The following is a 26583-nucleotide window of genomic DNA, read 5'->3' as shown; positions in this document are numbered from 1 at the left end:
GAAAAACGAAGGAAAAAACAATGTTTGGTTAGAAATATCTCAGGAACCAGACCTCCGAGAAAATTTAAGTCTTCAGTTTTAAATAGAGCTTTAACAGACCTTCCCTTTTGTATCTCACTCAATGGAGTTGGAATTTTTTTTTTTGTTTTTTTTTTTTGTATCCTTAAGTAAAGTTCTTTTAAGTAAAATTATAAAGTTGACATCTACATGGCGAGTAATAGACCATTTTAAATGAAAGACTTCAATTTCGAATTTCTTGCCCAGTGATTTTTGTAATAAAATAAAAAAAAAAAAAATATACAACTTTTTATCCAGACTAAAAATGACCATAACCAAAAAATCTCCAACTTTAACCATTGAATGCACAAAAATAAAAACCTTTTATTTCTTTATTAATGATAATCATATGAATGCATACTTTATTGAATAAAATGCACTTATATCAAAGTTTTTTAAGCATAAACCTTTTAGCAGTCCATTCAAATTCTCATATAAGAAAAATAAAAAAAAAAAATAAATAAAAACTTCTTGTGTAAAGTTATTCATATTTTTTGACATAAAAGTTGATTTTGTATAATAAAAGAACTCAAAACGTATGTGTTGGTATGTCGTCCCGTTTCTGCGTGAACCACGTATCTACATAGCAAATTTTGTTCTGTTCTTAAAAGAAATATACATTTTTCTAAAAATTAAAATTATGAATTGAACAAAAGGAAATCAAGTTATGTTTATGACATATTGATTGAGATGTTTCTAAACTAAAACCTTTGTATCTATTCTTTTTTTAAGTTCTAGAGAAAATTTTAACAGAAAAAAAAATCTTAAACAAAAATGTACTTACGAGGTTCAAGCAGAAACGGGACGATGTGTAAGTTTAAAATTGTGAAGGTAACTTAACCACATAAAAAAAAAAAACAAAAATAAGTCTGGAATACACGAGTACACCTTTTTAAAACGTCAGTTTCTTTGAATGGTCCTGAAACGACCTCAAAGGTTTTAAAAACACAAGTTTGTATATATCCTATCCATATGCCCCATGTCGTTTCACAAAAGGGCGACTTTCTGCTTTCGTATAGAGTAAATATGCATGACTTGCTAACAGGTCAAAATCACCCGGAGTTCTTCAAAAGTTGTGGTATGCTGATGCTGACTGAGACTGTTTTTTTTTTCGTTCGTTATCCCTCATACATTTTTGTGTTGAACGAATTTCCATTGCCTCATTTCGTAACCATTACTTTGTTTTTGATTAAGCAGGCGAAATATAACAACTCCCTACTCCATGACTCCAGCATCAAACGGGGCTATGAACAGAAAATAAGAAAAATAAGAACCTTCATGAAAAATACTATAAACAAAAAAATAATATTACATAGGAATATGGTAGGTATAAAGCGGTATAACTATAACCAGAAAAAAAAAACGCTTTGCTGGTTTTATGTTTCCTGGAAAAAATTGTCAAGTACTTACATGGTATTATAAATCTCTTATTCAAGAATAAGAGGCTAAGAGTTGTGCTATTCAAACTTTCTCAAACGGAAAACGGCAGAAAAAAAAATCCCGCAAACGTCCACAAAAATATAATAATAACACACAAAAGGACTCGTTTATATTGAGCGCGGATACGGTAACGGGTACCTACGCAATATGTACGTACCTACGCTCTTTTCTCGTCGAGCATTAAATGGTGGATATTTTTTTTTTTATTATTATAATGAGCTTCAAAAAGTATAAACATTGCTATAAGTTTATTTTTATCATTATTTTCATACGGAATAAGGAAAAAGTTATTTTTGGTTAGCGGAGAAATAATGAAATATTTATGAAAAAAAAAACACACATCAATTCCGGGAGAATAATAATAACTCAAGTTTATTTTTTATTGGACGAAAAATCTTAAGAACGCATTTAACTTTATCGTTCAACAGTCCACCCAAATGGCGCCCAATGAAGAAACATACTTTCTTTTATTTAATACATAGCCATACTTAACTTTGAACGTCAAAATATGAAAATAAAAATAAAATTGAATTCCTTATTTTTTTGTTAGCAATTTCGAAGGTATGCTTTTTCAAATTTGTTGAAGGTAAAATATATTTTTATGTCAACAAAATATAACCTTATATCATAAAGAAGCAATATTTAACTTTCTTAATTCTGAGAAAGGAAATTCAAAAATAACATCGATAAGAATATATTTATGAAAAATTTCTTAAATATTAAAGCAGGTTACTATGATTTAGTAGAAGGCTATTTAATACAAAACAATTTTTTTTTTAAGGGTTTTAACCCTTTACCGCATACTAACCCATATATGGTTTATAGATTTCATATCGATTCATTCCCGTTATATTGCACCAAATGCCAAAAAGAAAAAAAATTAATAAAACTATGTCTATTTTTTTATAATTGACCGGTTTTTATTATCAGTAAGAGAGTCATGATTCTGAAATAAACTCATTGTTTCAAGAGCATGTCTAAAATGCAAATCAGTGAATAAAAGTGTGAATTTTTCAAATGTTTTTTTATAAGAAATAAGTAAGTTGCATTCAATTAAAAATAAGTTTCGTATGAATTTATTATACTTTTATATGTTTACGAAGTTTGTTTTTTGTTTTTTTAATAATTTTTGTCTTTTTTTGCGTTTTTTCCAAAACACCATATATGGGTTATCATGCGTTGGCGACTTACATTACTGATTTTTGTGGGAATTTTTTTTTTTTTTTTTTGTAAAATGAATTCGAAGACTTTCTATGGAAAAAATAAGTGTGTTAATGCAAAAACTGGTGATGGCTTTCGAAGTGATGACGATCTAGCTTCAGATTCTGGCCCTTTTTAACATCAAACAAGCCATCTCCGAGCACTTTTGCAAATCTGTAACACCTAAAATGTCACGAAAAAGATGATTCCCTCCCGCTTTGGCAGGTGATCAAAGCAGAGATGGAACAAAACAAAGCTGAGGGAGTTATATACAAGTCACGGAAGTCCAGCCCCATCTAATCCCGAAACTACAATTGACTCACAACAACCAAGGGCAAAAGCCGTTGAAATCAGTACTAACTGAAAACATCGACCATATCCCTGAATGACAAACAAAAACACCAATATGTCAAATTTGGGGACTGAAAACGTATTGTGTACATGTAGAAAATGGAAGGTGTTCTTCTGCAACAATGATAAAAGAAAGAGTTTGAATAAATTCCATGAATAAGGAAAGTCCAATGTCATAAAAACATATTTTACAAAACATACATTGAATGCATACTAAACCATATATGGGTTATTAATTGTTTTTGCTGGAAATCGACTTGCTGCATACTAACCCATATATGGTTTATGTTTCTAAAAATGTATATATATGTAAAAAAATAAAAAAATTTATGTAATACCTTTTTTCAACCCCTAATAAAGCTAAAAAATTGTTAAAAAATTTTTATTTCATTTCGTTCATAATTCATGCAGTAGTAACCCTCTAAAATTTATTCCAGATTTAAGTCTCAAACAGTTTTTACTTAAAAAAAAAAACTTACAATTGCTCAACTGACTCAGCATCGTTTTTTAACTTTTAAAAGTATGCTATTTAATTCCTTGTATAACAGAAAATGTTTTAAATAAAAAAAAATTTTGGAAGCCTTTTATAAACATTATTTTTTGGAATATTTAAAATTTCAAAGCTTTTTTTAAAAAAAAGTTGCATGCAAATCAAGAGAAAGTATTAGCAACACATAGAAATTTTCAAAAATGATTTTTTCGAAAATATACTTTAATTTTAAAAATAAGAATACTTCAACGTTTTTGTACAAATTTTTTTTTCAAATTGGATAAAATTTTAATATGAAAGTCAGAACTCAAGAAAACGGTATCGCAGGTACCATTAAAACAAGTTCAATTTTTTTTTATTTCAAAGTAAAACATTATTTTAAGCAAAAAATGTTACGTATACACCACAGTAATCCACAAATTATACAATTTGTCACTTAAATGACTTTTGTTGAAATTTTGACAAGATAAGCTTAAACTCCAATAAAATGGATCGTGGAAAAATGTTTGTTAAAACTTAATAGGTAAATAGAAATGATATAAATGCTATCAGTGGGTTCTCTGTGATTTTACCAAATTAAACACTATCAAAAGAGAACATCCAAAACTCCTTAGCCAACTTCAACAAAAAACATGACTTAAAAAAAAAATCAATTTTTTTGAAAAAAAAAGTAGGTACAACTTTTTCCGAAACCTGTTGATGGAGAAAAAAAGCACACTTTTTTATAATCAAAACAATTTTTCTTTTCCATCACCAAATTTTGAAATACAAATATTTTGAAATCCGTAACGATAATTTTAAAATCAAAGTAGAACATCTTAAGTTTAAAGTGGTTTGTAGTGGTGGTTTAATCAAAGTTGTTTCAACTTTAAATAAAAAACAGAAAAAAATTCGCAGCCACTGGGGATCGATCTTACAACTCCTGAGTCACAAGGAGAATACTTTGCCAATGTGCTATCTCTCTGTTGGAAATTAAGGTGAACAAAAGCTAAAGTCCGATAAAAATTTAAAATTTTCTAACGTTGTTTCAACTTCAATTTCAATATGTTTCATGTTACTTTTTTCAACATTTAATCAACCTTGAACATATTACATTGTTTACGTTGCCTTTTTTTCCTCAGTGTAGAAATGTTATTGACTAACGCAATAATCGATAGTTGATAAATCAATAATTTTTCTTCAAAAACTGTCGATTTCGATTATCAAAAAGTACTCACTTTGCAAAAATACACACAGAGTTTCAACATCGGAACTTTCACAACGAATTAACGACAAAATCAGGTAAAGTTATCAAAGTTCCTATATTAGCTCATCAATAAGCGATGTTTGTTTTTCTAACTTTACGTGTATTTAGCACATGTGTCCTGATCCATGTCCTATTTACACTTTCAACTATACAATCATGATTTTCAAATCGTACCTCAGAAATAAATTTTGATTTCCAGATGGTCGTAAAGTGGCTATACATTCTCAAGTTCGTACATATGTGTTTGTTTATATTTGAAGGTGGTATTGCACATACTTCCTATCCTTGGCATATTTGACATCAACAGGAAAGTTTTATGTTGAACTTGAATGATGATGATTTATGAAAAATTCGCTTTAGAACAGTGAATTTTTATTGTTAGATGATATCGTTTTCATAATAAATTTAATTTTCATATCAAGAATGTTTAATTTGGCAAAAAAACAAAAAAAAAAAATTAAAATTAAATTTACAATTCTGCATTATTATTCTCTGTCGTTTCTTATCTCAAAGTCATATAGAAGAAAAGTACAAAAGTAGGTAATTTAATAGATGGAACACATATCTAGTGATGAAATTTATAGGCTCCCATTCAACCAACCAAAGAGAGTTGGATAGACAAGGTATAACCTTGTACATCATGTTGGTGAAAAAGGGGGGCACCTACATACCACTTATGTGGCATATACACTAGGGTGGGTCAAACAAAATCGAAATTCGTTTTTTTCGATTTTGTCCTCCGGAAAATCGAGCTAGACACCTTCAGAATATACACACCAAATATGAGCTCTTTATATTAATGGGAAGGTCCTCCGCTTCGCAATTTTCCCATTTTTACATCAAGCTTCTACTAAAAAAAATTAGTTTTTTATTAATTGAATTTTTAGCTAATTTTGTTTACATATTCTTGTAGAAAAAAAGGCCTTATTTGAAGTCCAAAATCGAGAAAAAATTCTTTGGCATCAAATTGATTGCTTTAACCGTTTAGAAGATATTCGTATCCAAATCACAATGCATATGGGTCATAAGAAAACTATTGAAATAAGTGGGCATTGGTTTGGATACTGAACTTTGAAATTTTTAAAAGTAAAAATTGTTTTTATAATTTTTTTTTAACTTTGACCTCGAATATCTTTAGAATGGTAAGATTAATGAAAAAAGTTATTAAGACCTTTTTTGTGGAGTAATCTGTTTCCTACAAGAATATGTCATGCGCGTTTGATTATTATATTTTTTCAATTTGTTACAAAATTAATAACAAAAAAACGAATTTTTAAAGATTTTCTCGATTTTTGGACCTCTATACTAAACGGTTAGATAATTGAAAAAAGTGTACAAGGCCTTTTTTGTAGAGCTTTCAATTTTCTGCAAGAATATGTAAAAAAAATTAGCTAAAAAGTCAATTAATAAAAATCTGATTTTTTTTAGTAGAAGCTTGATGTAAAAATGGAAAATTGCGAAGCGGAGGACCTTCCCATCAATATAAAGAGCTCATATTTGGTGTGTATATTCTGGAGGTGTATAGCAATCGATTTTCCGGAGTACATAATCGAAAAAAAACGAATTTCGATTTTTTGACCCACCCTAATATACACTCTTGGTTGGTATAATACCTATCAATAAATTCTCTCGACATCTGCCCTTGATAACATCGATATAGGACTTTTCACACCCCATGGATTCTAACGTATAGCATTGATTACAATGACAAATGTGGATTTTATTTCCGAAGTAATCATAAAATACATTCCCCACTTGTAAGGCGAGATTTATTACGAGAACCCTATCTATCCTATTCACATCCATAAAAATAAAAAAACACGACTAAAATCTAGAAAGTAAAAACATCAGAAGAGAAAAATGCGACGGAATTTTATCACAAATTCCAAACGCTCATCCCGATATACCTTTCGGCTTTTGTTAGATTCTTGTTCGTTTTTGTTTCCGTTCCACTTTGGATTTTTTTTTTCTTTTTAAATATTATTATTCAAAATACCAATGGTGTAATTTATCATTTGGAAAAAAAAATTGAGTAAAAAAAAAAAAAAAAAAAAATGCAAATATAAGTAGGTATGGAAATACTGAAAAAAAAATAAGATGAAAAATCTAATTTGAAATAAATATTATTCTTCTTCGATTTATCTCTGCATACAAAAAAAAAAAAACATAGATAGGTACTTTTTTATGTGAATTTTCCTATTTTATTTGTTGATTTTATTCTGTTATTTGTTTGTAAAAGTGTGTTGGTTTGTGTGGTTGTAATATATCACAGAACTTATATTTTTGATGAGAAGGTATTCTCTACGGCATGGTCAAGGATTCAAGCCCTTTTTCTGACCTAAATACTTGATATTCATATTTATTTGTAATGGCATGGAGAAATTTAGTTTTTCGATAAAATTTCATTATAATGACATTTATGTGGAAGAGAATACCTGCCGGACTATTTTGATATCATTTTGATTGCAATTTATGCGGCAACATATCAATTTGATAAATTAAACTCAAGGTAGGACCAAATTTTTTTTATTATAATTTATATTACTCTTTCTTCTTTTCTTCTTTTTAAGTTTAAGGGTGTATACATATATAGAAACTACAGCGAACCTGAACAATTTTAAGGTTGACCTAAAATGATGACAAAAATTAAAAATGAGGTTTTGTTGCTGAAGGTCTCAGCAATAATAATCCGTTTATCGAATAATTTCAAACAATTGTTTTCCAAATAGTAGATTCAAAATCAACATTTGGGAAAAATAAGTTTGAAAAAATAGTAAATAGTAAATTGCCTCAATTAATTTCTCATCAAACACTGAAAAATATGTGTGCCTGCTACTTTTTGAGAAAATTGAAACCGTTAACTCTTGTCCTTAAAAAATTTCAATTTCACCTACAGATTTTCAAATTTTTTCATTGTTTTAAGTTTTATGATCATAGAATTTTGATTTAAAAAAAAGGAATAATTTTTAAATATTGTTTTCTGAAAATAAAAATACAAATATTCTTAAAATAATGCACAGTAGTGAATTAAGTCAAATAATTTACTTAATTAACAAAAGACCGTATCTCAAATTTTCATGTTTTCCATTTTTACTTGCGATATAGGTACTATATGTATATCAAGTTATGCATTCGTACAAAAAAAAAAAAGTTTAGATAACATTTTTCCATGACATTACGATGGTAGACAATGCCAAAAATGTGGGTCCCGGAAGTCCGTCTGTCTGTCTGTCTGTCTGTCAGTCTGTCAGTCTGTCAGTCTGTCTGTCTGTCTGTATAAGGAGCTACAGCCTAAACGGATGGACCGATTAATGTCAAACTTGGTATGTAGTGTTATTTGGCGATTCTCCAGATTGGTTTTTGGAATTAATTTTTTTGGCCAAAAAATAACGGTACTTGTCATATACCGATTTTAGTAAAACTGAAATATCTCGAAAACGGCTACAAAGATTTTGTTTAAAAAATTCAAATGTTAGTTTTAAGCTAAGGTCTATCTTCCAATGAAAAAAAAAAATTTTTAAAACCATTATTAACGGTACCTGCCATAGAACCGTTTTTTTCAAATCCGATTATTTCGGAAACTTCTTGTTCGATTTCAGCGAAACTTTTTGTGAAAAAGCACTTATATAATTTAAATATAAACCAAAAATAAAATTTTGAAAAAAATAATTTTTGGATTTTTAAAAAAAATTTGAAAATTTTTTTTTGAAAAATCAAATTTTCGAAAACGGGACATTGAATTTTTTTGAAATTTTGTTTTTAGATGTTGATTAGTGATTTCTACAAAATGGCATACCAATTTTATTTTAAAACTTTTTTTCCAAAAAATTATTTATAAAAAATTAGTTTTTTAAAAAACGGCTCTAACGATTTTGAAAATTTTTTGTCTAAAAATGCATGTTAATATATCAATCAAAACTGCATACTTGTTTTGGAGGGCAATTTAATTTCAGATTTTATTTTATTTTTTTTAAAAAACGAATTTTTTTTTTCCAAATTTCTATACATATAAAAAGTCTTAAAAATTTAAGCAACTTTAACTCTAAGAGCAAGTACGTGCGACCCCAGTTGTGCAATTTATTTTTTTAAAGAAATCGGTGTAGTTTTCAAATGTTGACTTCAATAAAAACTGCTAAAACAACTTATTTCTTATAGAAAATGAGTCTTAAAAATCAAAATTTCATATAAAAAGGATATATTTAAAACCAAAATGTAAAAAAAATTGAATTTAGGTCACTTATTTCACCAATGACTGATACTTGCTCTTGCACTAAAAACAGTATTGAATTCGAGAATAAAGAATAGAAAAAAAAATTGAAAAGCAATAAGAATCCATTTGTTAAATTGAGACGAACTTAGACTCTATTTATTAGAAATGTAGGGGAAGGTGGCCTAAAATGGCCCCCCTAAGGAAAATGTCCTATATTTCGAAAAACAGTAGCATTCAAATTTGAATGCTATAGGGTAAAAGCGGGTGAGATGGCATACCTTTTTTGTTTTTGTCATATTTTACAAAGTAAACCACATTTCATATTTCTAACAATGCAAAAATGTTCTATATTCAATATCCAACGTATTATTTGGTTTACAGAATTTTATATTTTAAATTTATATTTTAAAATTAATATAGAAAAAAAGTTTGAAAAAAACCATCTCCCCCTATAGGGTGGGTGAGATGGCGCATGAGTTTGTTTAAGGTTTCTATTGCCAAATTCATTGCACAAATGGTTGAACGATGTGAAGGAGTCAAGCACCAATGCATGCCATATAATAGATTGCAACTAGTCGTCTTTTTTATAAAATTTGAGCTTGGCTGAATTACTTAAAAAAAATATTTTGAGGGTGATATGGCACATGCTAACACTATACTCAATTGAAAAATTCTTGTACGGAATGCGCCATTTCACCCGCAAAAAACTGCGCCATCTCACCTTTTTTCGCATAATTCCTATTCGTAAGCACCCATAAAAAGCAGATAGAACTAGAGCTCAGATTTCACGCGCAATCCATAACTTATACTCTCTTGTTTGTATTGGTGTATCAAGGGCATCTAAGATCCCAACGACTCACAAAATATCGGAACAAAAAAAAAGAGTGAAAAAAAAAATTCGAAAAAAATCATCACATGATTTGCTTTGAAATTTTTTTTATTTTTTGTATCAAAGACAAAGAAACGAATACAGGCTACTTCGATTTAAAATATTTAAAGAAAGCTAAAAATATTTTTCATACATTTTTAGAGCAATAAATGTAAAAGATATTTAAAGTGCGCCATCTCCCCCGCCGCGCCATCTCACCCGCTTTTACCCTATACTTTTCAAACTTTAATATATTACTCTCACATTTTTTTCATTTGCGAGTTTACAAAGTTCCAAAAAGTATTTAATTTTTTTAATTTTCAAGACGTCTACAAATTTCACTGATCAAATTTACCCGGGTAAAATGGCACACTGTCCAAACATACGTGATTTTAAATGCAAAATTGAGTCAAAGGGCTTCTTTTCCATTTTCTTGGAACAAGTGGTGCTTAATCCCCCCAGATCTTTCATCGAGTCATTCAAAACCCAGTTCATGTTGGTTGCTCGTCTCATTTTTGAAAGTTTGCAACTTTCTTCAGTCCAGGACTTCCTCTTTGTACATCGTTCATAAATAGCAACTATTTTTACTTTAAAAAATGTGAAAAAAATTTAAAATGACATGTGAAATAGGTATGCCATTTTACCCGAGCACTAAGTAGGCCATTTTGCCCATTTTGAGTTTTTTCAATTTAATTCTTACACCAAAAAATTTAAAATCGTTTTAAACCAACTTATTTCAGTAAATTAATAAGAAATACTTCATGCGTACACACATTAACTTCTTTTTCCAAAATACAATGTTTTTACCGACTTCCAAAAAGGAGGAGGTATTCAATTCGTCTGTATTTTTTTTTTTTTTTTTTTTTTTTTTTTTATGTTTGTTACCGTATAACTTTGGACTGAGTGAACCAATTTTGATAATTCTTTTTGTATTGGAAAGCTGGTGGTTTTGTTCATTTTTAGCCATAGGAACTATTTTAAAAACCATAAAACCCAGTTTTGATCCATGGAAGTCGGTTTTGTTTTTTTGCTAAAAATGATTATTTTATACTTTTTTTTATGCAAAAAAAATTTCACAAAATTTTAACGAGTGTACTTTTTGATGTGGATAGAGACATTTTGACCTGTCAAATTTCAAAAAATGACTTGAAGTTCTTGAAATTTCGGTTATGTTGGTTTTGCCAGATAAACTAAAGAATCGCGTTCATAAAACTTTCTAATTATTTTCGATTCTACGATTTCTAGCAAGGGAGCCATTTTACCTTGGGGTGCCATTTTAGGCCACTTTCCCCTGATGGACTTTAAAGCTCTTTGAGATTATGTTTGCCAATTATAATTTCTTAATAGCTTTAGATAATCAACAAAAACTGAATAATTCGATTGTATTTTAATCTTTTTTTGCATTTCTGAAAATTTTTCGTTGAACACTCGTCCCCATTATTATAAATTACTCTCCCAAAAATAAAATATTCTTTTTTTAACTAAAAAAAAACAAAATCAGCTAACTTTGTACATTTTCTGTCTTTTGTAAAAAGCTTCTATTTTTAAGTTACATCCATGTCACTAAAAACCTATTTAGAAAAATACCATATAACTTCCTACATAGAATTCCCATAAGATTTTTATTTTTGGAAAATTTTATTGAATTTTTGATATCAACATGACATCGACCTTTAGAACTAAATTCTAAAAAAATCACAAAGAATGCAAGCTCCATCTCATTATTAAAAATAGCCTATTGTTAAAAAAAATCTCATCAAATTTGATGATTTGAGAAATAGAAATCTATAATTAATTTTTCTTATATGTATAAAAAAAGATTTAACCTTTTAAAAAATATCAAAAAGGAATAATAAGGATATAAAAGAGTAAAAATATAATTACCTCAACCTTTTTTTTGAACTTTATTAAAAATTCATTGTAAAAACATTATACAATTTTTTAAAGCCAGTATAAATGACAATGAAATATGACCTTTGCATGTTGGAGGTAGATATCCTTATTACCCCCAGGACATAAACGAAGGAAAAAATAAACAGAAAAGAAAAACAAAACGAAACAATCATATTAAATCCTGATGGCCAAAACAAATCTGGACTTGTTTGTTTGTTTTTGTTTTTTTTATTTTTATTTTCATAAAATTTAATCTCTTATCTAAGCTAAAAGCAACAAAAAATTATCTTCAAACATTAAATGCCATGGTTTTATGATATAAAACTTTAGTCGTTGTCGTTATTAGTTCGTTGTTGTTTATATTTTTGTTGTTGTTTGTCGTATGAAAAGCGACACGGTGGTGGCAGTAGTGGCACTATTGGGTGCTTCTAGGGACACGAATATAAATCATAAACATTTTATTTCCTGAACCATAAACCTTACTTCCGTTGAATCACCATTTTCTTTTTACCACACGAAAGTAAACTAAAAAAAAAAAACAGAAAAAATAACGGAGAAAGTTTCAATACATTGGGACTTGGTAGCAGTGCTGCCATTTCGAAATTTAAAAAAACATGATAAAAAACATGATTTCAGTTCAAAAAACATGATTTATAAAAAAAAGCAAAATTTGAAAGAAAATGAACAACCACATCGTGACTAGGGGGGAATAAAACAAATTATTTCGAGTTCATTTTAGAAAATAGTATAAAGTATCAGAGGTATAACTACACAGGGTACTTTATGCAAAAATTCTTAAAGTGAAAATTATCAAACTCATTTTATGATGGAGAATTCTTAGATCTTGGCTTCAAAACGTTTATAGTTTTTTTCGGAAAAAATTGGCCTTTGAAGGAAAAAATAATTATTTGCTTTTGTAATTTACCCACTTTTTTTCAAAAGGTGGCCATTGTAATTATAACTTAAATTACAAAAATGGCGGGAACAAAACTTGAAAACATAAATCAGTTTATAATTTGTACTCATTCAAGGTTAATTTCGTATAGGTACATACTTCATGTAGGTATTGAATGACTTATTGGGCCCTATTATGAATCTCGAGGGGAATTTTGTTTAACTCGGAATATTTTTTCCCTCGGAATTTTTTGTGTGATCCTGAATCTCCCTCGGAGTTTATTTCCACGGAGCAAAAAATCGTAAGAAATGATGTCTAAATTCCCCTGGAAAATTGATTGCCGATACCAATAAATTCCGAGGCAAACTTTTTATGATCATTTTCGCTCCCATATTTAATAAAATGCACGACTGGGGTCGCACGTACTTGCTCTTATGGTAAAAGTAACTCTTATGTTGAAGCTTTTTACCAAAAAAAATTATAAAAAATCTAAATTTTGTTATTTTTAAGGGGTTTCATAAGTAGAGCAAAAAAATAAAATCTGTTTTTATAATTAATTAAACACCGATTTAAAGGAACTTTTACACAAAACCAAGTATGCAGTCTGATTTCTTGCATAAAAAGTAATTTTTAGAAAAAAAATTTAGAAAATCGTTAGAGCCGTTTTTTAAAAAAATAATTTTTTATATATAAAAATTTTATAACATTTTTCAAAAAAAAAGTTGGTATGCCATTTTTAAGAAAATATTATTCAACACATAATAACAAAAATTCGATGAAATTCATCAACCCGTTTTCAAAAAAACGATTTTTCAAAAAAAAATTTTGAAATATTTTTAAAAAATCCAAAAATGAGTTTTTTGAAAATTTGTTAAAGTTTTTTAATTAAGTTTGTTTTAAAGTTTCTGTATAAAAATTTTGGTTGAAATCTGTTTTGTCGTTTACGAGATATTCATAAATCAAAAAAACCGTTCTATGACAGGTACCGTTAGTAACGGTTCAAAAAATATTTTTTTTATTTCAAAAGTTGGCTCTTATGTGTAATACTACACACAAAAATTTTGATCAAAATCGTTAGAGCCGTTTTTAAAAAATATTAACTTTTCTATTTCCGTTATATGACAGGTACCGTTAGTTTTGGTCATAAAAAAAAAATTTCAATTTCTCCTCTAGGGAATCACCCAAAACTGTTAACTACCAATTTTGAAGAAAATAGCTCCAGTAGTTTAGGCTGTAGCTCGAGGTTCTTGCAGACAGACAGACAGACAGACAGACAGAATTGCCGGACCCACTTTTTTGGCATTCTCCATCATCGTAATGTCATGTAAAATTATTATCTCGAGTTCGATTTTTTTTACGAATCCTAAACTTGCCCTATAGTACCTATATCGCAAGTAAAAAATGGGAAACATTTAGAGGGAAATTTTTATTCATGATAACCCTAATTAAAAATAACAGTTCATCTAGAGAAAAAGATTGTTGGTTTACAAAAAGATTATAAAGATTTTTCTCTTGGATTAAAAAAAAACATGATTTTGGGCACGAAAACATTAAAACATGATTTTAGTTCAAAAAACATGAAAATCATGCTAAATCATGATTTCTGGCAGCCCTGCTTGGTAGTGAGACTGAATAAAGAACCAAAAACAACGATGAAAGACGATGAAAATGTCGAAGAACGAAAAACGAGAGCGAGGAGAAGAACAAAAAGTTATGATGACTTTGAGTAAGTATGACCAACGAGCACAACATCGTCCTCGTCATTGTCGCCATTTGCCCACTCTGTGAAATTCGAGTGCTATAATCGTTATTGTAGTCCAGTCTGGCATTAAAAATGTCAGCTCATTCATATTAGAGGCCTTATTCCTTTCACATCCGTTCAACACACAAAAACCCAACCGTGGCACACTTTATATACTCTCTCGAAGTAGTTGACCCAAAAGCCAAAAAAACACCACAAATCTTACCAATCTACTGACAGAAAATAAAAATGGCAAAAAGGAACAAAGGAGTTTTTTTTTTTGGTGAAGTCGGCTGGTATTTAAGGGAAATACAAGACTTTTCGTTTTCATTCCGAAAATTCCGTTACTCATTGTATTTTCCCAGGACACCATTCTAACAAATTAAGAGAGAGACAAAACAAAGAGCAAACTATGAGAGCCAAAAAAAAATCAGTCTAAAAGCCATGCGCAAAATGGATGCCGGAAAGTCCTGAATCGAAACAGGTTGCATTTGTGCATCGAAGGAATGTCGGCAAGGACGAAATGAAATTTTTGTGTTTATATGTGCTGTACTCTCGTTCAGTAGCACCGTGACTTTTTTTCATTTCAGACACACAAAAAAAAAGAACATGGCCGCAAACGCTGTTTTACTACGTGTTAGTCTGCTCATTAAAATTGACATATACGGTGGAAAGTCCTCGCTCTTTCGGTTGCTGATGATTACTTTCCATAGAAAAACCGGCGAGGCACGTTTTTTTGTTCAGGCAGGATTCTCCTGGTAACGACCGATACGACGACCTGTGCAACGGCTACCCTTTGTTTAATGGGTGTTTTTTTTTTGTTGCTGTCTTTGATTTGTTTAATAGTGACCTTTTCCTATTTGGAGGAATATCTAAATATTGTTTGCTTATGGGTTTTTTTTTTTTGTATTTACATTAAGCCAAAAGGAGGGAGAATTAAGCCTTAGGGTTAGCTATCTACACAATAATTCATATTTACCTATAATACCTGACTGTTGTATTGTATACTCCTCTGTCATATGTAACATACAAACGTAGGCACATGTAGATTGTAGGTATGTCATTTATATAGCGTGTATGTTCTTTTGAAATTTATAAAAGAAAAAAGGACGAGGAGTAAAAAAAAAAAAAAATACCTGTGTACTCTCGATTTACTTTGGCATTATAAGCTCATATAATTGCACCCAGGGGAGTGCATTGTTTCCGTGCTTCGTGCTTGCTCCCGGTTTTTCTCTCTCGAATGAATAAATGGATTTTTTAATAACCCCACACACAACGATAATGGCGGTGGCCATGATTATGATGGAAGATAAACAAAAAGGACTACCTATTGTAAATTTTCAATATTTTTTTTTTTACTCAGTTTTCTTTATTTTTTTTTTTTTTTTTAATGAATCATGTGGTTTTTCGACGAGTGGTTGTTGTTGTTTTTTTTTTCAAAAAAAAGTTGTTCAATTATGTGTGTTCAGTAAACCAAGACAGGGTGTCCACTGTCCATGGCTGATGTCCATCAGCAGAAAAAGAGAGAAAGAGATGATTGCTATAAAAAGTTTAAGCCAACGAAACGATGCGATGGATGAAGAGTTATATGAATGATAACAGGATGTAAATAACAAAAAATTATTTTTGTGGTATATTGGAGAGGTTACAATTTTTCGCTAACGAGTGGGTATATATTGGATGAGATTGATTTTCTGTAGAAAAAAGTTACACTTTTGATGAATTTTATCAATAGTGGAATATTGAAAAATTTTTAAAGTTTTTACAATAGAATATTTTTTTAAGGATTTATTGATGAATAGCCTTAGGACGGGAGCGTTTTTTTTTTTTTCAAGGAAATGCCTCTTACTGAAGAAAATTAAGAGCCATATCTCTGGCTGAGAATTATATTAATGTTTAATTGGAAGCACCTGCAGGCATACAACTCTATAATTCTCAGCCAGCGATATGCCAACAAAAAAATCTTTAGGTCATTTTTTTAGTGCTGAGTACTCAGCGTTATTTTATCCTGCAAATTATATACATTTGAGAAGAAAATTTTCAAATCAGAAAATAGTTAGAGTTAACTTTAACTACGCACTGAAAAAATGACCCGTAGAGTTTTTGAAAAATAAAACCACTGATGGAACGAACGACTTTAATAACCTATATAGGCAATTATGTCAGAAATACCTCAAAAATGGTAAAGCAGAGGTTGTAAGCTTGGAAAACATGAAAAAATTAACTTGGTTCGATGAACTAGCAATATTTTGATGTAAATCTACAACATCTCTTAAGTGAGTGTAATTAAGTTTGCTTCTTTTTATGAATGTCCAATTTTTTTTTTTAAACACTTAAAAAATAAAAAAAAATTAAACAACACTTACAGTTTAAAATGATAAAAAATGATTTAAAAAAAAAAAAACAAATTTTGGACTAAAAAGTTGAAAAACTCCTAAGGTAGGGGAGAGTGGGGCTAAATGTAACAGGGGTAAGAATTAACAGCTAAAAAAAGCGATGTTCCTTCCAATATTAAGAAACGCGTAAAGGAGAAAAATGCTCAATTTTTGCATATCTACCTGCACATTTTCTTCAGATGAAGATTAGACGACAGGGTGAGAAGTTACACTAATGGTGCCCAAAAAATGCATGTTTGTAACTTTTTTTTTAATTTTATTTTTGGTCTACCTCTTTACCCGAAAAAGATAGAGTGCTAAGTGTTTTTTTGTTATATGCAACTGTGTTTTGGCTCAAATTGCGTGTATATGTTATGTCTATATCAGTTTCGCTTTTTTTTAAATTGATTTTGTTTGAAAAATTTCATGCTGGGGCTAGTTGTAACATTTTTCCGGGGCAAGTTATACCATGTAAAAACCTACCTATACTGAAAAATTGTTTGCCTAATATAATTAACAACCCTGGATATGAATGCTTGTAATTGAATTTGTATTTATTTTGAAATTGGAAACACTTTTTGAACCACAACTTGAATTCATAAAGCTTATAAAACAATTTATTAATTCAAATAACTTTAATTTAAGACTACTGTCAAATTTTCTCTGGAAATCTTGGATTTGCTCCACTTTTTTTTTTTAATTTGCACCAAAATTTCATGACTGAGGTTTGTTTTTATTCTTATTAATTAAAAATAAATAAATACAAACAAATAAAGGTATTTTTCTCTTATTTTTAGTTCTTGGTACAACCTACCCCGGTATGTGTTACACTTTGCCCCGTATGTGGGGTAAGTTGAAACAACACGATTTTTTTTTGGAAGCTTTATTTTTCAACATTACCGTTATGTTTTGCTAAATTTTTATGATGGATCTTGGAGCTAAAACATGGGTCTTTAATTTAAAAACGGTCTGGTTGACCCACTTTCAAATTTGTAGGAGAACCATCGATTTTAGAAAAAAGTGTTACATTTGGCCCCACTCTCCCCTACTCCCATCAATATTCTTCAAAAATTCAAACTGCTATTGTTTGTCCTTCAATTATTCTTTACATATACTAAAAATCATCTTTTATCCACCCTAAATTAATGAGATATTTATTCAAAAAACAAATGTTGTACCTACTAAAAAATATAAAGTCTCCTAAAATCTTTTTCAAATTTTTATTTAATTTCTCAAAAAATTATATCAAAAATAATTCTTCTATGAATTTTTATATAAAAAGCAAGAAATTGGAACTCCAGAAGGACATTTTATTTTTATTCGATTTACTGCCCAAACAGTACCTATAGTCTGTACTAACCAAAAGCTGGCAACATCCAGTGTTGGATGTTTAATTTCCAATAAATGTTGAAAGATACTCACGTTAAGAGGTCCTAGCATTGCACTATGCGGAACATAGTCATATATTATAAGTTCTCAGTTTTAAAATATTTTTTGAAATAAAACTAAAAAAGTACGTATACGCTACAGTGAACAAATTAAAACATTTTCTTTTTCATTTCAAATTCATTTATTAGTCGAGTCAAATTAGGCATAAAATTTGTAAAATCTCGGAATCCAGGGAAAGTCGATGCATCTGAAAAACGAGTATAGGACTGCATTATAAAAGGGTCAAATAAGAAAGTTAAAAAAAAAAAATTCACCGCTCTCGATTACAACAGTTTTTATGGACCGTTAACTGTCATTCCGTATGGAAGCGTTAATCGGAATTGCTGTCTCATTTTAGATTTTGATCAAACTTTGTAGGGATGTTCTCTAGGACTGTAAGGAAGCAAATCCATGATGATTTAATTTTAAGTTGCGTGGTTTCCCCGCTACCCGCATTCGAACTTTTTCAGAAGGTCATTTTTATGTTATTATAACTTTGCGTCTACTAAAGATATCTTTTTGTTTGAAACGCCATTTTAAAGCTTAAGAATAGTAATTTTTGAATATATATTAAAAAATTACGTAATAATTATCGCTGAATTAAAAATAATTTTTGAAAAACTGGTAATTTTGCTGATTTCTCATGGTTTTTGACTGGCTCCAGAACCTTGGCTATTATATGTAGGAAGCTCATACTTACCAAATATTAAATATAGATATTTTTCAACAAATTACATCTAAAATGAACTCGATGGCTGTACTCTTTATGCAAAAATTTTAAGTTCAAAGTTTTGAGTTTTTTGAAAAAATATTTTTTTTATACTATGATTTTTTACGATTTGACTAAAGATAGAAACATGAAAATAACAGTGTGTTAATTTGAAACTTTTAACTTTAAGTCCTCTAAATAAAATTGTGTTATTTTCATATCTTCTTAGTGTACCGCTTGTTTGAAAATTCGCAAAAATGCTAAAAAGCCAAAATAACCCCTACTTAAGGCTATGATTGCACTATGTTTGACATAAGATAGAAGCATGAAATCAATAGTATATTTAGTTCGTACTCTTAGCTTAACACACTGTAAGTTTCATATTTCTTCGTTTAGTCAAATCGTAGAAAATGACAGTATAAAAATTAGCTTTTTTAAAATACTCAATACTTTGAACTTAAAATTTTTACATAAGGAGTACAGCCATCGAGTTCATTTAAGATTTATTTTGTTGAAAAATATCTATATTTAATATTTGGTAAGTATAAGCTTCCTACATATAATAGCCAAGGTTCTGGAGCCAGTCAAAAACCATGAAAAATCAGCAAAATTACCAGTTTTTCAAAAATTATTTTTTATTCAGGGATAATTATTACGTAATTTTTTAATATATATTCAAAAATTACTATTCTTTAGCTTTAAAATGGCGTTTCAAACAAAAAGATATCTTTAGTAGACGCAAAGTTATAATAACATAAAAATGACCTTCTGAAAAAGTTCGAATGCGGGTAGCGGGGAAACCACGCAACTTAAAATTAAATCATCATGGATTTGCTTCCTTACAGTCCTAGAGAACATCCCTGCAAAGTTTGATCAAAATCTAAAATGAGACAGCAATTCCGATTAACACTTCCATACGGAATGACAGTTAACGGTCCATAAAAACTGTTGTAATCGAGAGCGGTGAATTTTTTTTTTTTAACTTTCTTATTTGACCCTTTTATAATGCAGTCCTATACTCGTTTTTCAGATGCATCGACTTTCCCTGGATTCCGAGGTATAAAGCTAATTTGACTCCACTATATTTATTTAAAACTTTTGTTTTATACATCTTATAAGTTATAATTTATGTGTAATTATTACGTATATCCTATATCCTAAACTGATTTTAGGGAATTTTTTCACTTAGATGATTTTTGTAAATTTTAAATTCTCTTATGCTCAGATACTAAATTAAGCATATAAGTTCTTTAAGATTTGTTTGTTTAAAGATGAAATCACACATAATATAGTTACAAATATACACATAGTCCAAAAAGTCTCCGTACAGCTACAATTTTTTTAATTTTTTCCTTAAAATGCTGAATTTAAGATATCGAAATTTTTTGTAAAGTACCCGGAATGATAGAGAGTATATCAAAAAATAAATGTTAAACAAAATTATACCATTTTTGTTTAAAAAAATTAAAATAACAAAAATTCATAGTACAAAAGGGAAAAAAAAGGAACAAAAAAGTCTCCGTACAGTTTATTTTTTTGACTAGTTTGTGTTGAAAAAAACTAAATAAAAGCCACTTTACTTAAGGAAAAAATAAATTTATGACTAGTAGGACTTCCTCTGATCTTGACCACTTCCTGCAATCTGTTTCTAATCGAATGGACAAGCTTGGCGGTCTTATCTGGAGAAATTTTGTTCCATTCGTCAAGTAGGATCGTTTTGCGGTCTTTTTTGTTGGCTTTTGTATGCTGACGAACCTTTTTTTTCTACGTTAACCCATAGGTGCTCAATAAGATTCAGGTCTGGAGACGAAGCGGAATGTTTAACGTTCGTACTAACATTACACAGCAACCATTTCTTTACTACTTTCCCCGTATTTGTGGGAATATTATCCTCTTCGAACGTAAAATTGCTTTCGAGACCCAGTTTTTGAACACTTTCCTAAAGAATTTTCAAGTTTGCAAATTTATCCTTGGTATTTTCTATAAAAACAAGGTTTCCAACGCCGAAAAAGGCCATACACCCTCATACAAGTATCAAATTTTAAGGATTCAGAGCAGTTTTGGACTTTCAACGCGTCCATCGCGTCCATCTGAACCGAGGATGTTGTATTTACTTTCGTCAGTAATTATAAACTAGTTGCAGAACGAATTTTCTGGTACTTTACAAAAAAATTTCGATATCTTGAATTCAATATTTAAGGATAAAATTTTAAAAATTGTAGCTGTACGGAGACTTTTTGGACTATGTGTAATATCTATGATGAAATAGTTTTTATATTGGTTCCTAGAAAAATCAAATTGTATGACTGGAGGGTTTTTGTAAATGACCGATTCAATAAATAATATATTATTCAACAGAATAGTGTTTTTTCTCAAAACTTATTCATAAAATATGTATACACTCTCACAATAGATAAGTCAAATACAGAAAATAATATTAAATTTCCTACAACACTCTGGTTCTGGATTGGAGATTATATTTGTATGGAAAAATGCAAGTTGAAATAAAACTTAATCTGCAAATTTCAGAAAAAATAAGAACCATTTTGAATATCTAAAGAAGCATTTTTCTTCATAAAAACTTCAATGAGTTGATTTTCCTTAAGTCGAATCTATTTTATTATTGAAACGTTTTTAAGAAAAACAAATTGAAAATTCAAATTCCAAGTGCTCAGAAAAATATTGATTGAAATACTTTTGTAATACTCATTATACTAATAAATAAATTATTTATATTTTTGCTCCTTCCAAAAGTGCAATTAGGGAAAAACTTGGTCTTCAATTCAAATCTTTCCAATAAAATTTCTCAAATGGTTATTGTGTAAGGTCCATTTTCCAAAAAAAAAAAATAATTTACATTCACACAAAAAATAATGTTCCCAAGATAAAACTTACGTATTTCAGTGTATTCTTGTTCTTGTTCTTCTTTTTCCTTCGAATTTCATTCGAAGTAATTCTCATTCAACCTTCAATTCATTTAATCTCTAATTTATTTCTACCAAAGCACTGCCTTAATGGGATTAATTAACCATCGTTCAATATTTTTATTTTTTTTTTTTTGTATTTTTGTTGTAAAATTTTGTTCTGGGAATACAATCTTAATTTCGTCGGTATTAATTGATTATGCGGTAAGTAATTCAAACTAATATTTCATCTTTCGAATGAATATTCTATACGAATTTCAATTCAAATGAAAACAGAAATTAGTGAGAGAGAGAGAATAATTGGAGATAAAAACTCTCTGTTGTTGGTTAGATTTATTTGCTTCTACTATTCCTAGGAAAAGTTTTTTTTTTTTTTCGTTGTGAAGATTAAAACTTAATGGACAAAAATTGAAGGACACCCCGAAAAGTTGGAAGACCAAGGGATTCGGGTGATACTATGGGGAATAATAATCTTCTACAAGATATTGAATTTAATAACAATTTTTGAATGAAGAAACTTTTCAAAAAAAAAAAAAAAAATTACAAAAACGACGGAATTTCAGTTTTTGACCTTTGACTGATTTGTAAAAAAATGTTTGAAAAATAGGAAAATTTGTAAATTAATGGCGACTATTATACAGGGTGTCCCAGAAGGCATTTTAATTGTTTTGACTCGATTTTAAATAAAAATGATCTTAAACTACAAAAAAAAACTTTTAATTTATACACTTTAATGACTTTGCCTGCTGCAGGTTATTGCAAGTATCATAAAATATATAAGTTTTCTGGTAAACTTGGGAATGACTTTTTTGTTCATTAGTATTTTTTTTTTGAGAAGATTAAATGCTTATATTACATTTATCGAAGAAAATTTGTGTGAAACTCAAAAATTATCATGGGTTAGTAAAAATGAACAGCCTTTAAAAATGAATATCTGAGCAACCAAAACAGATATTAACATTTTTTAAATGGGCTTATATAGAATAAAATTTCTCCTCAAAATCAAGATACTGAGAAAGTTTCTATCATTTGTATTAATAAACATTAACATGAGTAAAGGCATACCATATACCAAAATAAGAGTTTTTTTTAATCATCGCTAAGTGTATCAACTTTTTTAATAACCCTTTTTTAACGCATATCACCCATATAACGTTTTCGACGAATTGCAATTTTCTCGAAAACGGCTCTAACGATTTCGATTAAATTTGGTGCGTTTTTATTTTTTTCTTAAAAAATTCGGAGAAAGAAATTATGGCGTTGCCGTTTTTCAAAAAATGACATATTTTTTATGTTCATATATTTAAATTTAATTAAAAATTTACCTACTGCATTTTGAAGTTTCAAACGTAAAAAAAAAATTAAAATTTTGAAAAAAAAATTTAATATAATTGTTTTTTGCCAATCAATTTTTTTTATTTTTTTTTCTCGACACTAAACAAAATATTAAATTTCCAGTAGATATTTAAGATAACGACACTTTGGACTACATGCGACCCAGTCGTGCATTTAATTTTTTTAGAAACCCAAGAAACGAACCCTAAAATACGGATTCTTCATCTTATAAGAAAAAATGTTTTAGGAGTTAGAAAATATTATTTGCAAAGTTAAATTGACAAATAAAGGAGCTCTGTAATGAAAATAAATAAACGCGACATTAAGTTTTTTATTCGAAAACATGTTTTTTTAAATCATTCCTAATCATTTCAGAAACAATCAAATAATGTTTTCAAATCTGATAAGAAATAAATTATTAAAGTTAATTAGAATAAAATTGCTTTGAATAAGAAATTGAAAATGTCATTATAAAAGCATGAGTGTCTGGAAAAACACTTTTCAGTCATGTATTTTCCTACCGCAGGATTTGTAGCTATCGCGGCTGTATTATTCGCTGAATTTTTGACAGCACTAGCTGAATATAATTCAACTTTTCTTGACTTAATACAGAATATTAACAAATTGGAGCAATTTGATAGCGTATTACTTCTGAAATCATGAAACGAATCTTATTTTGATGACAATCATATACAAAACGTTACATCATCACTTGGAATTCCTATTATTCTTGGAACTGAAACATCCTTATTTTACTTGAAAAAAGATTTCAATGAAAATTTTCTAACAATTGTTCAATTTGATTCAAATTCATTAATACTTCAAAGAGTTTCAGAATTTCTTCAGCATCTTCGATTTTGTAAAACAATTTTTGTACTGAGGAATTCTTTAAGAAATAATAATTCACAACTGAAGAGACTTTTTAATTTCTGCTGGCAAAAAAGAATGATAAATGTTGTAGCGATTTTTCAAGATTTCGAAATTTCTTCAAAATATTTCAGCTACAGTAATTTCGGAAAGTTCGAAATCGAAGAATTCATTTGGAACAATACAAATTCTGTGGTTTTTCCAGATCGAATGCGAGATCTTCATGGATTAACATTGCCAATACTTTTTGGAGGATCAGAGTCAGGAGTCATAATATCAAAAAACGTCAATGGTAGTTGTACAATAACTGGTGGGTTTTTGAAACATTTCTTTGAAGCTCTTGCTAAAAAGCATAAAGCCAAATTGAACATATCTAGTGTCAGTATCTCCCATTCTTCAAATCATCTTCATCATCTTGTTTTAAATGAAACAATTGAGATAGGAGGTGCCAGTATGGAAGTGATACAATTTCCAAATCAATGGTTTTCATATCCATACATGCTGTACGATTGGGGTGTCATGGTACCTGTGGAGCCAAACATCCCTGTGTACAAAATCTTCGCATTTGTATTTCATTGGGAAGCATTTTTAATAACATTCCTGACATTCATATTGCTTTCTATAGCACTTGCAATAGCTGCTAGTTACTCAAGGCCATCACATTTGCCCTTCTTCACACGGGATTTCCTAGATTGTTTACGTGGAATTCTTGGACAGTCTTTTACAGAAGTACCAAGTTCTTCTAATACCACAAAAATCATCTATTCGTTGATATTTTTGCTGGGAATTATGATGGTTACGTCATATGATGCATTTCTTCAGTCCTTCATGACCAAACCACCGAGGGAAAAATTTATAAATTCCTTTGAAGATCTTCAATTGTCTGGTTTAAAAATCTTTGCTTATAAACCTGATATCGATGCATCGATGTACACAATAAGGCCAAAATTCATGAAAAAATATTTAAATTTATTTCAACTTGAATCGAATTTTGAGACTTTTACAAAAATTCGAAATTCTTTAAATACCAATTATGCCTACACAGTAAGTGAGGTTAAATGGAAAATAATTGAAAATCAACAAAAAATTGTTGGTCAACAATTGTTTCGTTGGTCTGAACAATTGTTGTTATTGGAAAATACTTTAACTGGTTTTTCGATAAATGAAAATTCAATTTATATGAAAATTTTAAATTTTCATATTTTGAAAACACAAGCTAGTGGATTATTGGATTTTTGGATAAAAAAAGGATTTTATGAATTAATTGAAGTTGGCAGAATTAAGAAGTTAAATTTTCAATTGGATTCGAAAATAAGGTCGATGAAAGTTGAAGATTTAAAATGGATTTGGATATTTATGGGATTGGCTTGGATGATAGCTATTTTGTGTTTCACTATGGAGAAATTTTTATTTTCTAATTAAAACAGAAATATATTGGTTGGTTAATTGTAAGTAATTTCGAGTGAAATAGTTATTAAGTTTATTGAAATAATTAAAGATAACGAAGAAAAAAATAACAAAAATAATACAAAATTATTAAAATTATTTTTAATTTAAGTGGAGTGATTGGAGTTGAGGTCACTTGAACTTATGTATATTGAATTATAATTAAAGATACTTAAACATTAACGAGCCTTTCCATTTTTTTTTTTTTTTGAAGTGAAAACTTTTTTAGTATCGTAGTGATTTGAAACAAGATGAAACGAAAATGCGACACGACTTCAACTTGCTATAACTTTTTTGTTTTAATAGATAGATGAATGAAATTTGTACTGTAGATAGGTAATTAAATAAACTATAAATTTACAAAGCTTCAATTAATTTCATATTTAATATTTTGAGATAACGGTAAAAAGATGTTTCTTTTCCTACACACGTTATATCTTTTGATCTAGTGGACATACAAATTTGATTTAACTTTAATACGCATGCCGATAACTAAACCTTAAATTTGATATATCACAAATAACGATACGTGCTCTACAAGTTACACAATCTTAAATTGAAAAATACCTCAAAACACCTGTGGAGATCTGTTGCCGATGGCCATCAGCCACCAGTGTAGGAAGTACCGTTATCTCAGTTTGGAAATTCGACGTGGTTGACTTTAAAAAATTCTAACTTCTCTTGTAGGCATCTTTGAAATGAGATGGTGTAACATATGAAAGGTGAAATAATAAGCTTTCACATGGTATATTTTTTTTTATAGGTTGTCAAACAAAAAAATTGATTTAATAGCATGAGAACATAAAAATAAATGTTTTTTTTTTTTTGCTTTTTTTGATGAAATTTCATCGAGTTTAAAAAATTCTAGCTCTTTTTGTAGATGTCTCATAGACCTGATTGATATATATATTTTGAGCTTAGACAATAAGCTTTCAGACGGTGTAAGCATTTTTATAGGTTGTTAGGGAAGAAAATGGATTTAATAGCGTGACAAAATAAAAATACGTGTTTTTTCGCTTTTTTTGATGAAAATTGATCGAGTTCAAAAAATTCTAGCTCTTTTTGTAGATGTCTAATAGACCTGATCGATATATATGTTTTGACTAAG

At 29.0% G+C, this 26583-nt stretch overlaps 1 protein-coding gene across 1 annotated transcript in view; it reads left to right on the top strand.

Annotated features, from left to right (window-relative positions):
• Positions 1-24107: 24107 nt before the first annotated feature.
• LOC129919261 (uncharacterized) overlaps positions 24108-26583 on the top strand; it is a 33061-nt gene continuing 30585 nt past the window's right edge. Inside the window, exon 1 of the mRNA XM_056000115.1 lies at positions 24108-25073. Coding sequence (XP_055856090.1) covers positions 24108-25073 — 966 coding nt within the window. The remainder of the gene's footprint in view (positions 25074-26583) is intronic.

This window comes from Episyrphus balteatus, chromosome 4, assembly GCF_945859705.1.
Source record: "Episyrphus balteatus chromosome 4, idEpiBalt1.1, whole genome shotgun sequence".
NCBI classification, from domain to species: domain Eukaryota; kingdom Metazoa; phylum Arthropoda; class Insecta; order Diptera; family Syrphidae; genus Episyrphus; species Episyrphus balteatus.
Note: the sequence above shows the minus strand (reverse complement) of the source record. Positions and strands in the feature narration are given on the sequence as shown.